The sequence below is a fragment of the Podarcis muralis genome, chromosome 3 (genome assembly GCF_964188315.1).
Source record: "Podarcis muralis chromosome 3, rPodMur119.hap1.1, whole genome shotgun sequence".
NCBI lineage: Eukaryota > Metazoa > Chordata > Lepidosauria > Squamata > Lacertidae > Podarcis > Podarcis muralis.
Window position 1 is genome coordinate 97,448,083 of NC_135657.1, and position 15,141 is coordinate 97,463,223.

General features: G+C 44.1%; 1 protein-coding gene across 1 annotated transcript in view; it reads left to right on the plus strand.

Annotated features, from left to right (window-relative positions):
- Positions 1 to 288: 288 nt before the first annotated feature.
- The window catches only part of MYOM2 (myomesin 2), an 81,489-nt gene continuing 66,636 nt past the window's right edge, over positions 289 to 15,141 (plus strand). Inside the window, exons 1-3 of the mRNA XM_028722386.2 lie at positions 289 to 391; positions 12,141 to 12,271; positions 13,794 to 13,937. Coding sequence (XP_028578219.2) covers positions 12,168 to 12,271; positions 13,794 to 13,937 — 248 coding nt within the window. The 5' untranslated portion in view covers positions 289 to 391; positions 12,141 to 12,167. The remainder of the gene's footprint in view (positions 392 to 12,140; positions 12,272 to 13,793; positions 13,938 to 15,141) is intronic.

The window sequence follows — 15,141 nt, forward strand, 5'->3', positions numbered from 1 at the left end:
TGTTTATTTTTTGCAAAATCATTTTTCTTTAGTTGTTCCTTATGACCTTTTTTGCTTATAATAAATAATAAAAACTTTAAATGTATGTCAACAATTAATTTTCAGGTTTAAGGATTATACAATCGTACCGAAAAGCTTCCAAAATATGGCCTCTTGTAAATGCTCATTTAACTTAAATCATAGTTTTAATCCTTATTAGACACATCACTGGTTTGTGAGAGCAACTAAATTGATTCTATATATAGCACCCTAGCTGTCCATAAATGGGAGGGAAGGGGGCAGTAGCCTTCCCTTAGACTTAGACATTATTTTTGTTTTCCTCAGCCTAGGGCTTGGTAAGCTGGGTTAGACTGTCCTTCCTCTCTGCATTGCCATTTTGACATCTCTCTAGGTAAGTCTGTGCTCATTTTTTTTAAAAAATTATATGCATTATTCAGATTTGGAGAAAATATATTTCCTCCCCCACCTTCTCTGTCAAGGTGATGACTTCTCAGTCTAAGAACTGGAAAAAAATTGGGCTTTTTTTTTTAAAAATCATTCTTTTCAACTTCATTTTGCATCCTCTAAGGCCACAATCCTGCACACAGGCTGCTTAAACTTCATTGAAGCCAATAAGACTTAAAGCAGCCACGAACTGCAGCCTTAGAGTCCAACCCCTGAATAGGGGTTTAACATGCACATCAGTGAAAGGAATACTGGACTCTTGGTCTTGAATAGAATAGATACTTCCTTTGAGCTAAACACATGCAACTGTATTCATATTTATTTATTTCTGTGTTAATGATTTACTCATATTTATTTCCTTCAGTTTGAAGACATTAGATGCTGGGCAAAAGATGTAGCACGTATTTGTCTAGGAATAACAAACTGAACAAAAAAAAGAAAGGGAAATGATGTTGGCAGAAAACATCCATTAAATTAGAGTTTACCATATATTTCAAATCCTACTTCTTAAAAAATGGAATTCTGGCTGTTGTTTCTGTCGAGTATTTACTGTTTGCTTTCTCTTTGTGCCTCTTGGCAAGCCCCTCTGCATGACTGGTGAGAGAGTGAGAGTGGAAGGAAAGGCTTTTGGAAATCTTTTTTTTTTTTTTTTGCTCTGGAAATGATGCCTGCTAGAAAGCAACAGTGGAATTGGACGAAGGAGGCGCATGAGTCAATGGAGGTGCCGTAGGACGGGATAATAGAAGTTGAAATGTTTGGAACGGACTCCCTTTCGCTATCTCACTCGTTTCACATTGTTTACTATCCAATGAAAAGGTCAGGGTGTCTTCAAAGTGCGTTTTGGATCTTCAGGCTTAACAGGGCACCTGCTACAAGTCCCTTTTCTATGCAGGGAGTTGGCAGAGCATTCCTATGGGGGAGGGAGAAACCAATGCAGAAAGTGAATGACAACTCCCCCCCCCCCTGCCTTGTGATTTGGCCTTTTGTTGATTCTTGCTCTTCCAAAAACCTTTCTTTCCCATTTCTCCCAATGGCATAATCCCCACCACCACCATTCCAGGGCATGTTGTGAGAAAGAAAGAGGCCACGAATCCACAGCCTCTTCTGTCATTGTTAGGTCTACTTTTCAGGACAGAATGAGATGTACACCTCAGGCAGCAGATTTTGGGTGTCATGAAAGGGATGTGTTTATTATTTAGTTTGTCATTGCACTTTTACTGCCAGGGAAAGGAAGTTGTGTGTATGGGGTTTTCAGGTGTCAAAATAACTTGGGAGGCCTTGGTACTATATATGCTTACTTGGGGTTGGTGACAGGGAACTGTTTGCTGATCCACCACGGGCAGCAAAATGCCCTGAGAAGGCCCTGCACATCACTGTCCCCTCCGATGTTAGAGCTTGATGTAGGAGAAGCACCAGCGGAGGCCTTTTCTGCAGCCACAAGTAGGAAGCTGGCAAAAGCAGATTTCCCCCTCTCTCTTTGAGGGTAGCCCTCTCCTTCCATCCATGGAGGAGGAGACCTGAAAAGTCCTCCGTCCCCTGGGACTTTAGAGGACTGTGACCTAAGTGATAAAACTTTCAGGTGCCCCCATATCAAGTTGCCATGGATTTGTGGGGCCAAGATGGCCATGATTTGCAGCAGTTTGTCAGCACGCTTGATTGTAGTTAACTGACTTTTGTGAGCAACCATAAGAGTAAAAAGTTACAGAATGTAAAATACATAAGATTGTTAAAAGGGGGTAGATTGGAATGTAACAGTAACTAGCTGCAATTTTTAATGGTTTTTCTAGGTACTTCAAAAATCAGAGCCTGCTAATAAAATGATCCTATGCATTATTCAGATTAGTGTAAGAAAAATATATATATGAAGTTCTACAGGTAAGGCAGGGGCGGATAAATTTAGGGTCTCCTGTTGTTGCTGGGCTACAATTTGCCTTACCCCATCTATTGTCCATCCTGGCAGGGACTGATGAGAGCTGGAGTTCAACAGCATCTTGGGGAGTGGGCATAAGTTATCCACCCCTGAGATAATGAATGTGTTCCTGAGCAACTGCTTCCCAACATATGTAACTTATAACCATTTATATACTCTTAGCTGATTTGTTCTATATAAGTACAGCTAGCCAAAATGGTTGCTGAGTTTTGGAAAATATGTGAGTGTGTCAACCCAACTCCTGTGCTCACCAAAATAAAAAAGGCAGATGGACACACATGGACTGTGTGTAGGAGGTTTGATCAGTTTCCAGCAAATGATGCACAAGGCTACGCAAGGCAACTCCCTTTGCTTAGCCAATCCCTGTGGGCAGTGGGATTCACTGGTGGGACGTAAGCAGAAGGATGGGGCAAGGAGCCACACCAAATCCCAGGTGCTGTTGTCAGCTGCTTCCATGGCTTCCATGAACTCTGTTTCCAAGTTCATGGCAAATAGGAGAGGGGACTTTATCCTTTGAGGCTATGGTCTTCGGGATACATTTGCTTGTGTGAGAGAAGGGAGGAAAAAGGGCAAGAGAAGGTTTCCTTCTGCTTTGTTTTTCTCCATCGAATCTGTAAAGGTAAAGAGACCCCTGACCATTAGGTCCAGTCGTGGACGAATCTGGGGTTGTGGCGCTCATCTCGCTTTATTGGCCGAGGGAGCCGGCGTACAGCTTCCGGGTCATGTGGCCAGCATGACTAAGCCGCTTCTGGCGAACCAGAGCAGCGCACGGAAACGCAGTTTACCTTCTGGCTGGAGCGGTACTTATTTATCTACTTATACTTTGACGTGCTTTCGAACTGCTAGGTTTTAGGTGCATAAAATTAATGATGTACGTGTGCACACACTTCTGTCCCATTTCTGTAACTTGAATGTGCACTGTGTGAAAGCATCTCTGTGCAGGTATCTCATTAAGGTGAGAGAGAAAGGCAAAAAGACATTTCCCACCTGCCAGCTGCATCCCCTCACTGTGCATGTGTAATTCGTGGCGTGTATGCCATGTTTGTATGTTTCTTTCAGTCCGTGCCTGTGTGCATTCGCAGGATGGGTGGAGTAGCTAGTTGCAGATTCATCTGGTGAGGCAGAGCTGGAGCAATAGCTCCCTAGCTGCAGTGTTGCCCATGCTTACCGGGAGGTTGAAGTGGCAGCAAGGGCAGGACTGTGTTCTCTCAGTGCATCTGAATAGCTCCAACCTCACTGCCGCCTGGCTCCTTCCCCTCCCAATATGCAACAGCGCGGCCGCCACCGCCAGGATGCTATTGCTGCGGTTTCGCTTACCTCACCCTGGATGATCCATGGCTTAATTTCTCCACCCATTCCCCAGCACTGGCAATTATTGCAGTCCTGTATTATAATATTTCTAGGCCAGTCTTTTAGACAAGATCCTCACTGAGCTTTGTATTGGGAGGGTGGGTTCGTATATATTGCTTTTGAGAGCATTAAAAACAAAAACAAAAAAGAGTTTGAAGCCATCCAAATGTGTCTGCATCTTTTGTTTGAGGTAGTCTGTTGCTCTTGGAACACAATGAAGTAGTAAATTTATGAATTATAACTTTTGTTAAGGGTTTGGTACTTGTACAGAGGAACATTTTTGTTTTTTTAGAATTGAAAATTCCTGAGCAATAGCTCAGAATATTAAAATTCTGGACAGAATCAGGTTCTGCTGCAGCATTCATAAACAACTTCAAGATAGGCTTGGCATCAATGCGGAGATCAGGGAACTGGAGTGTTCTGATTTCCCCCCATTTGATTGGATGCATTGATCCATTGTATTTCCATAAAGGGATCATGGACTTGTTCACATTATTCATAAAATAATGTGGAGGAACTTGTGGTTCCCCCACAGTTCCTTAGTATATTGGAAAAGCTGGGAGAATGGGTTCAGTGGTAGAGAATCTGCATTGCATGTAGAAGCTTCCAGGTTCTATCCATGACATTTCAAGTTAGGGCCAGGACTCAGCGAGACCCATGCCTGAAACTCTCCCTATGTACCTGAAGACAATTGCAAGACTGGTTACTTACAATGTCCTTGCCTTGAAGGGTTCCCTGTTTGCTTGGAATAGATCTAAGCATTGCAGCACCATGGTCTGCTCTATCAGTACATGCTTGGCATGGTTATAGTGTAGAAGGAGGTCTTCACTGGGGATATTGGTGCAAGCAGCACTGTACACTCGTCATCGAGCTATATTTGCATCATGTGTAAGAACACGAGACGTAAGACGAGCCAACTGGATCAGGCCCATCAAATCCAGGATCCTGTACTCACAGAGACCAACCAGATGCAAGAAAGACCTGAGTGCAACCACACTCTCTGCTCCTGTGATTCTCAGCATGAAGGAAGAACATAGCCATCATGTGTAATAATAATAAAAATAATTTATTATTTATACCTCGCCCATCTGGCTGGGTTTCCCCAGCCATCCTGAGCGGCTTCCAACTGAATATTAAAAAGAGTACAGCATCAGACATTAAAAACCTCCCTAAAGAGGGCTGCCTTCAGTTGTCTTTTAAAAGTAAAATAGTTGTTTATTGCCTTGACATCTGCTGGGAGGGCGTTCCACAGGGCAGGTGCCACTACCGAGAAGGCCCTCTGCCTGGTTCCCTGTAACCTTACTTCTCGCAATGAGGGAACCGCCAGAACGCCCTCGGCGCTGTAGAAGCTTTTATATTATACCCTGAGCAAGCATTTGATTTAAGAATATAATGATTATATGGGGGGCAGCAGGGAGGCCTGTGTTTTGTTTCCCCCCTTTAAAATTTAAATAAAACATTTATTACGCATGATTTCTATTCCATCAGGTTTTCTCCTGTAACAATGGTATGGATTTGAAGTAAATGTTTATCTTGTGCCCATTCTCTCCAGCCTGCCAGTTGGGCTGCAATCATGGACAAGTTCTGCATTTTACAAACAACTTAAGAAACATGTCCATGTCGTCAGCTCTGTATTTTAACCAATGCTGAGGATCAAACTTTTTCTGTGATTAAATTAGATTTGTTTACATTGTGGCAATGGAAATCTCATGAAGCATCATCAGGTCAAAATGATGAGGGGGAAATGACCTCATGGTGAATTTCTTTCATTGGTTGATGGAAGCACGAACAATTTCAAAGGCACATACTTCCATGTAACTTGTTTAGGAATTGACTTTAGGGGTTCTTAGAAGCGTCCTTAGGAATCGACAGAATACATCTTAGGCTAAATCAGCAACTAAAAGTCAGAACCTGTGTTGTGGCACTGCACGAGTAATACTAGAGAGTTGCATTGAACTGACTGGGTTCAAAGACTTCCAAAATGTTTAATATGACCATAGTCTTACTGTATAGAAAGTCTACCTGCTACACCTGGACTTGTTTCGATTATTGTCTGCAGGAGACCTCGTGGATATTTAAGTTATAGTTAGTAAAATCTTAATAATTATTCATAAAGGAAACAGTTTATAAGAAGTAAATAAGGAGGTCAGATACAGGGTAAAGGAAGTCTTTTATTTGGTTGTTTGTATTGTTGTATGTTATGCTCACTGTATGTTATGTTCATGTTCAAGAAAGAAAGAAAGTCTACATGCTACAGACATTATTGGAAACAAGATATATATTTATAAGAATATATTATATATAAAAATATTTATAAGAATATGTCAGGCCCATCTTCCATCTGAACTGAAATCCTTGTTTGTGTACAACAAAATAGCTGGTAACGAAATCTGCAGCCTTAACCATGTCTACGTAGAAATACATCCCATTGAATTCAATGTGGCTTCCTCCCAGATATGCGGGGTTGGGATTGCAGCCTATTTATATCTGCTTATGCTAGGCAGGAGTCTGAATATGTGAGCTATTTTGAGGTTCTGGCTAGATTTTATTGGGCTCTTGAAAATTCTGCTCATTTCATTGCCCTTCTGTATGCGGCCCCCACAAAAGAATCAAGGGAAGCAGCGGCTCTTCTCTGTTTCTCAGAGGACCTTGCAGCATCTCCTCTTGCAGCAGTCTGAGGCTTATACCCACTATACACTTAAAGCACTTGACTTCCCCAAAGGATCATGGGAAGTGCAGCTTACCTTTCACAGAGCTGCGATTCCCAGTTGTGTGGTGAGTCCCCCCCCCCCCCCAGATGGAAATAATGATACATGACACAATTATTAAGGTTAATGGGATTAAAAAGGCCACAACTTTATTGGTTACAGGTGATGAGCGGTATTGGCTTAGGCATTGGTCCTAACCAACTATATCCGAATTCAGCCCATCCGCTTGAAGTCCGGGAAGAGTTAACCACCAGTAGGGGGAGTCCTGCTGATGCACCTCATATAGGAACTCCCCCGGGGTCACCGATAGGGGGCGTGCCTTAGGCCCTCACCTCCATAGGCTTTGGACAGGGCCACGTCCCCTGGAATCCTTTATCGGACTACCCTTCAATATTCGGGGCAGGTGATGGCGCTACCTACCCTCTTCTTCCATCTACAGAACTATACCAATGCCTAACCGCCAATACCCAGAAAGTTGTGATGATTTGCTACGAGGTAGGCGAAAACCATGGGGCTGGTGCCAATTTGCCAAGTGGAAAAATTCCTACCAGGCCCCTCAATGGCGACCAACCAAGGTCCATAGCAAGGTCAAAGAACGAGAACCTTATAGGGCGGGAGGGTGGGAAAACAGAACAGCTGATAAGTGGCAAAGAGGGAGATCCCTGGCTGCACCCTGCCTTTATAGGGCAGGCCACACCCCCTGAACCAGCCGATTGGCCAGCCAGAGGGTGACGTGACCAGGAATCCCCCCAACTGCGCAGCGGCTGGGTCGTGAAGCCTGCAACCCCACCTCCTCCATAGGGCGGAAGTGGCTTTCTCAGGATTCTTTGGGGGAAGCCATGTGCTTTAAATGTAGAGTATGCATGCTGCCTGAGAAATGCAGCCCAGGATCCTGTCCCTCACAGAGAGTCAAGTACCTATCAAGTTCCTCCTTTAGTGAGAGTAAGACTCAGATGTGGTATCCCTGTGGATGCTGACCTAAGTAAGATCTTGAAGTTCTGGCCCAGGGTTCTTTTCAGACTTTGGCCACCTCTGTAACCCAATCACCTCTAGTGGGGAATGCTATGTATGTCCCGCTCCTTATAGCAGCGCGACCCACACGCTTAGGACAGGAAGTGAGGACCTCTTCCATCCAATTACAATTTCAGGTGGACTTTGGACAGGCAGGATGCAACCATGCGCACTAGGGTTTGGCCAGGACACTACACCCTCACAAAAAGCAGTCAGCTGGATTTTGACTAAGCAGAAATAGACAGGGTTTGTGCTAGCCCAGGGGATTCTTTTAATGCCTGGGATTGAGCTTAATGCTAATTCAGTAGGAAGTCTCCCACGGTCAGAAAGCGGTGGGCGACGTTGCTTCCAGAAGCTTTCCCATATCACTCATGCCCAAACCCAACCAGGCATTATGGCGACGGTGATTTAAACAGCACTTAAAATAAGCCGAGTGCTTTTGCAGGGAATTAAAAACGACAAGCCCCCTTCCTGAAGACTCATCAGCTGAACACAGATGAGACTTAAGAGGGAAGGGGGTGACGGAAAGGTGAGGCGAATATGTGAAATAATGCATCATTTATAAAGCATGGGGTTTTCGTGAGCGAGCTATCGTTCCGACTTAATAGAATTTCCCTTCCTTTGCAAAAAGAAAGAAAGAAAGAAAAAAGGCTGGCTTCTGTCAGATGGCAACTGGAAGGCGCATTTCTTTTAGTGGCTCTGCAGACACCATTTTATTGCACATTCAGAATGAGTTGTGCTTGTGGTGCTATCTGGGTGGGCACAAATGACCCTGTTAGTACCGTTTGCACCTGCAAATGTCTTGGGACAGCCATACTGCTTCATTCCCAACCAGTGCTTATCCCATAGCTTCCAGCTGAAATCCCATAATGTTTTATATGCAATTGTTCAGGTTTATTTTCATCCCAATTTTGTCGCACCCTTAGCTTTCTGAATAGAAATTCAGATGTAGCAAACTGAATCAGAACAAATCCATCACTAAGGCACTATTATTGGGAGTCGAAGCCCCATCCCTTGCTTTATGATGAAATAAGACACATTGAAACTGGCGGAGGAAGAGGAGTGCAGGGGGAGCGCACCGCCCCCGGCAGCGCAATCCTGGTGGGGTGCTATCGCGGCTGCCCCCCACATGCGCTGGGCACCATGCCCCCACGGTCGATGAGCCCTGCCCCCAGGATGCACGCCATGCCCCCAGGATGTGTGCCAGCCCCACCCCCACCTGCTCTCTGCCTCCCGGTTCTGGAGCATGAAGCTCTGCCACTGCACATGGACACCAGTATTTTAGGTTAATGGGCTAAAAATGGCCACAACTTTCTTTGTTACAGAATGTGAGTGGTATTGGCTTAGGCATTGGATCTGAACAGACTATACTTCACTCCAACACGCTGAGCCACTGTCCCGTGTTTGCTTAAGAGCGGCAAATCACATCCCCCAGCCAACTGCTGGATTGGTTGGCTGAGGGCATGATGGAGGCCCGGGACTTCCTGTCATGCAGTGGGCCATCCACACCCCCTGCGAAGCATGGGAAACAAGACCCGTTCACAACTCCTCCCCTCGGGGAAGAGGAGAGGCTTTGTGTAACATGCCGTAGAAAACAACCTCAACAAAACAGCAGTGTGGAAGGACCTGCGAGTGTCCTTTCCTTTGACACTCGACAGTTGTTCCAAATCCAGCAGCACAAAGTAGAAAAAGCTGTGGGTGGGTTCAGGCCAGCTGACGACTGAGCATTTTTCTGTACTGAGAAAGATGAAGCAATAATCTCCTGAGATGGGTGTGTGCCTTGCTGCAAACTGAGAATATTTCAATGAAGTTGAAGCTGGTGGAAATTAGAATACTGTTCCATATGACAAGGAGTGTGGACGAATGTAACCTCAACGCTCATGGAACTCTGAGGCATCTGAAAGGGGTGTGGCAATAGACAGAAGACTAGTGTGTATTTATTGCAATGGTTTATATTCTAGCTCTCAGAAAACTAATTGATCCAAAGTGGCCTATGAGTGGCATTTAAAAAACAACAACAACAACCCCACAATAAACAATATCAAGATAGAAAAAATCATCAGGACCCTGCTCATAGAGGAGTTGATGTTAGGTGACCTTGGTGGTGATGGTGGGGTAGAGAGAAAGTCCAGCTAGAGGAGACTTTGAGGAGGCTATTGCTGGTATTTTTTCTTCCTCCTGGAAAACTTTCCATAGGACTACTGAAAGGGGGAGGACTGTAGCTCAGTAGCAGAACATCTACTTTGAATGCAGAAGGTCCCTGCATCTTCAGGTAGGACTGGGAAGAAAACCTTGCCTGAAATCCTGGAGGCTCTGTCAGTCAGTTCAGATGATACTGAGGTAGTTTGGCCAATGGTCTAGCTGTTCTATGATGGTAAGAACATCCCTGTACTGGAGGGAGGAGGCAGTCCAGCTGCGACAGGCTCTGATATGGTTTGCCTTCATAATGTCCCTTCTGTGATCTGCTGCTTAATAGAGAACAATGGATCATTTCAGTGCTTGATAGGATGTAGTGATGGTGTTTCTGGAGAAGAGTTCAACAACAGAGAATGGTCAATCATATCAAAATAAGACATTACTGAAATAGCAAAGTTATACCGCTCCTCTCAATTGCTATGAGAAGAAAAGCAAATAATATTCCTAAAAGATTCCCAAATGCTCTATGTAATTGAAATGTCTTATTCACCCCACAGAACTGGTGGGATTATATTAGCTAGTGGTGAGACAAAACCCTGTGGCTTTCAATGCTATAAGGGCCACTAAAATGTAATACATTTCTTGGGTGGAAAGTATTTCACTGTTGGAAAAAGCATGAAACTTGTGCAGGCAAACCAGAACTGATATTATTTTGTCACATTAATTGTAGACCAGAGCTGCAATTATTCAGAATTGGCTGTTATATGGGGGGGGGGGCGGTATTGGATTGCTTTTGATCTTTGCTCTTGTTTTACTATGTATTTGTGTCCTCATTTTGTATTTTATGGTGTGAACCACCCTGTGATCTTTGGATGAAGGACGGTATATAAATTGTAACAACCACAGAAGCAATATATGGAAAAACACTGAACGCCCCACCCCGAAATGAAACCTTTGGGGCTAAAACCCTGTGAACATAAAACAATTAATTTAATCAGAAATATGGGCCTCTTGGGCAAGCAAGAGTTAATTGATCTGTCTAAGCAGAAAGAGACACCCACGAGAAGGCTGTACCTCTTTCTGACATATGTCGAATGGAGCAAAGTTATAATGTGCTAATCGAGCAATGACTCTGCCAGGATATAAATATGGTCAGTTTGGAAATGCATTTTACATTTTGGTTTGTTGCCAGTGTCACTCTCTTAATAAACCTTGTCCCTTCTAGACCATGCAGCTGCCTTTGCAGGCTCTGTGTCTGATTGTTTGTCTCTCTGAATGCTTCTTTCAATGAAGGTTGAACCCCAAAGGGACTTGGGTCAGCTGCCACTTTCTCAAAGGGACACAGAGATTTCCCTCTCTCTCTCTCTCTCCTGGGAAGCCATGGCTTTAATATTGGAAATGGCCCCATGAAGGTTGGGTGCCCTGCATGCATGTTCATTATCAGGCAGCCTTGATCCAGCTAGATGGTAGCGGATGACCTTATGGTTCTATTGCTTCCAGTAGCCCAATTCTTTGTAGTCAGTGAGGATTATTCCCAGGTAAGAGTCTGTAAGCTTCCAGTCTTTAGGTGGATTGGGGCTACTGATTATAGTAGTGGGTGGCTAGCCTGCAGGCCTTATCTATCCTTTCCCCACAAAAAGATCTGCTGCAGCCCCAGTCATCATTTTTAATTTCTGCTAAAAATACTGATTCCTGGTGTAATAACCATGATACCAAACAATTTTCTCAGTTTTCATTTTTTAAAAATAGAAATGCCATTTATGTTGTGAATTGCCCTGTGATCTTTGGATGGTATACAAATTTAAATAAATAAATAACATTAAGCACATTTTAACTCAATTTAATAATGGGTAAATGATTCGAAAGAGTGTAAAATAGCTGATGGGGGAAGCCATTAGGAAGTCAGCCTTAAGAACTGCAGTTCTCATCACATCCACTTTGACATGTGGGCCTCTGGAGGGTGGACAACAGTTCCTTGACTGAAAAAAGCTAAGCTCCCTGGACTATAACATGAGATGGCTTGCTGTTGTGAAAATTTTGCATCAGCTGCTGTCAGTTCAAATGCCGTCTTTTTCATTGTAGACGCTAAGTGTTGAGAACTCAAGTGATGTGAGATTGAGGCTAGTTCCAAAGTGGCCCACGTGCATTCATCCCGATAATTCAATTCCATATGAAAGGGATGAGGAACCAGTGGTTCTCCAAACGTTCTCTATCAGCCTCAGCCAGCTAGGACAAATGTCAAGGATAACAGAAGTTGCAGTCCAACAATATCCAGAAGGTTATACGTTCCCCATCCCAGCTGTACATTTTATGTGGTAGTACATCTCATTGAATGCAGTGGGACTTACTTGCAAGTAAACCTGCATAGGGCTTATCTGCATGTCTCCTAGCACATGATCCTAAATATTCAGTCCATATATTTGTTAGTATCTTCCATCATGTTAATTTACAGAGTAGTCTAACACGATCTGTTGTTGCCCATTCAAGCTCCAGAATTTAAGAGAAACAACGAAGGTTCTGAAAGCCCCAGGTAAATAGGATTGTCACTGTTTAATTCACAGGAGCAGTGAGTGGTAGCAGATTCCAAGATGTCGTCTACAGTGCCATTCTATCAAAGGAGGCACAAGCACTTTGACCAGTCCTATCGCAATATTCAGACAAGGTATTTGCTTCAGGAATATTCAGCAAGAAGGTAAGTGCCATACTTCTGGGTCTGGGTGAAGCCCAGGGTGGTGGGGCCAAAGCATGATAAATTCACTGTCAACACAGGACAACCACTTGGGATTTAAACAGGCTACAACTTTATTGATTACAGGCGTTAAGCAGGTTTTGGCACAGGCATTGGATATGTATCCTGAATCAACCAACCCATCTGCTGGTTGATTAATCAGCAGGGTTAACCAAAGTTAAGGACCACCCTATGACGTACATCAAATCAGGGCACAAGTTGTGCACGGTGGGTCTTATGGCTCAGTTCTAAGATGCGCATCTGAGCCAATAGATTTGATTTTATTTATTTTCCAACAACATGTATATATATATATATACACACACAAACGCACACTCGCAAAACCAGATGACAGAGGAAAAGTAATACAGAGTTTTGCAATAAAATAATAATAGCAAACCAGTGTACCAAATGACAATCGTGCTTCACTGAACAGCAAATGGTTTTTAAAGTAGCCCTGCCATAACAAAGAATGAGAAGCTGGAGGGTTAAGGGATCTGCCTCACTCTCCTGGTGTTGACTGGAAATATTGGTGTCATTTTGGATATATGAGAAGCTTGACTTCTCCCTGTGCAAATAGTTAAGAGAGGTGAATGGAAAAGCTGTGACCTTCAGGTCATGCTGAAGAACCGGGAGAAGTATAATGATACATTTTTGCAGTGCACAGCCTCACCACGACAGTCCATACAGCTGTGTCTTGAGAAGAGTCCAAAACGGAGGCAGCTATGTTTATCCATTATTATATACATGTGCAAACAATGCGTTACATTGTAGTATATCCATTTTATTAGGAGTAGCATGACTGTGATTCTGTGCATAGTTTTCTGGGAGCAAACTCTGCGAGTGTTTGCTTTTGACTGCTTAGGCTCAGCTTGTAAAACACCTTGAGCTTCAACCAAAGATTTTCAGCCAGCTAAAATGCAATATTTAGCTTTTGAAAAGAAATACAAATGTTTACCATTTAAACTGATAGTAGGAAGTAGGAACCACATCAAAGAAACAGAAAGAAGTACCATATCCAGCCTTTGCTGGATTATTTTCCTCCTTCTCCAACTTCTTTTATGCTAAGCTGTCACAAAAGCAATGTGAAAACCTCATTATCACTTTGTTCACTTGCTGGTGTAAGGCAGGTCCACTCAAGTTACTTTTTCCTCCAGCAGATGCCATCATTGTTCCTATTCTGAAAAAAAGTCACGGAGCTGCATTCATCTGTGTTTTCCCTAGAACATAAGGCTTCTGTTAGTGAAGAGAAGCTTGTTAGGTTCTCAGTTCAAATTCAGTTACCTCTCTAGTCTGAAACAACCATGACCTTTTATTGCCATTTGGATAGCTTCTCCCCCCTCCATTTTAGCAACTGGGCAAAAGAAAATCTGATATTTCCTTGATGCAAGTCAGCCAATGACTAGTTTTTCGATTTCCCCAGAAAGACATGGAAATCTTAACACTGCGTTATCGTAAAAGTTGTTATCATTGCCTTGCATATAAGGGCTGCTTCCAGACAAGCTGCTTCTAGACATGCTGTTTCCTATTCTGCATCTGCTGACGTGGGAAGGACAACGTGTCGCTTGTGTGCCAGGAGACTTCATCATGTCTCATCTGAAGAGGAGTCACACGAATCCCAGGCAATGAGGTAAAGCTTTCTTCAGCCAGGAGATATAAAAGTAAGGAAAGTGATGGTGGAAAAGACTCTAGTGATTCATAGGAAGCTGCCTTATATTCATCCATCTAGCCCAGTGTTGTCTCCTTTTAATTGCTGATGCCCAAGATTGAACCTTGGAGCTTCTACAAACATAGCATGTCGTCTAGGTAAAGGCGCCTCTGACCATTAGGTCCAGTCATGGCCGACTCTGGGGTTGCGGCGCTCATCTCGCTTTATTGGCCGAGGGAGCCGGCGTACAGCTTACAGGTCATGTGGCCAGCATGTCTAAGCCGCTTCTGGCGAACCAGAGCAGGGCATGGAAATGCCGTTTACCTTCCCGTTGGAGCGGTACCTTTTTATCTACTTGCACTTTGACGTGCTTTCGAACTGCTAGGTGGGCAGGAGCTGGGACCGAGAATGGGAGCTCACCCCCGTCGTGGGGATTTGAACCGCCGACCTTCTGATTGGCAAGTCCTAGGCTCTGTAGTTTAACCCACAGCGCCACCCGCCTCCCAAGCATGTCATTTACCACTGAGCTATAGTCCCTCCCTTAAACACTACCCTATTGATTGGCTGAGCTGCCTAAGAATGGTGCAAATGCCATTGGCTAAGGTTTTCAGACCACCAATGGGAAACCTCAAGCCTGAAGGCCAGATGCAGACCTCTCTGTCTGTCCCTTGGAGCTCTCTGTGGGCCACACCCCCTCTTCAGGCCACACCCCTCATGAGCTCTGCTTTGCACCCCCTTTGAGTATTTTGGCTTCGTTGTGTCCAACTCTGCTAATGCCTTTTCTTTTCTTCCTTGGATGGAGGATAGAGAAGGGGGGGTGTTTGTGTAGAGACTAGCCTAATGTTCAAAGGTTTTGTTTTTTAAAAATTTATTGATTGCTTTGCCAGCTTTTGCTTGTGGGCCCAAAAAAGTTTGCCTAGCCCTGCCACAGAGAGAGGCAGAGAAGCAGAAGGAAATAGGTAAAGGGGAGGAGAAGAAGGAACCAGGGTCTGAGAAGGCAGCAGACCAGGAGAAAGGGCAAGATAAGAGGGGAGTGTTGGAGGAGGAAAAATTTGATCCAAATGAATAAGGAGGAGAAGGGAAAAAGGAGGAATATGAGAGGACCAGCAGGAGGGAGGATGGGTATAGAAGAGAAATGCTTACATGGCCAAGAGCTGCAGTAGCAAGAAAGGGTGAAGTTCTCATT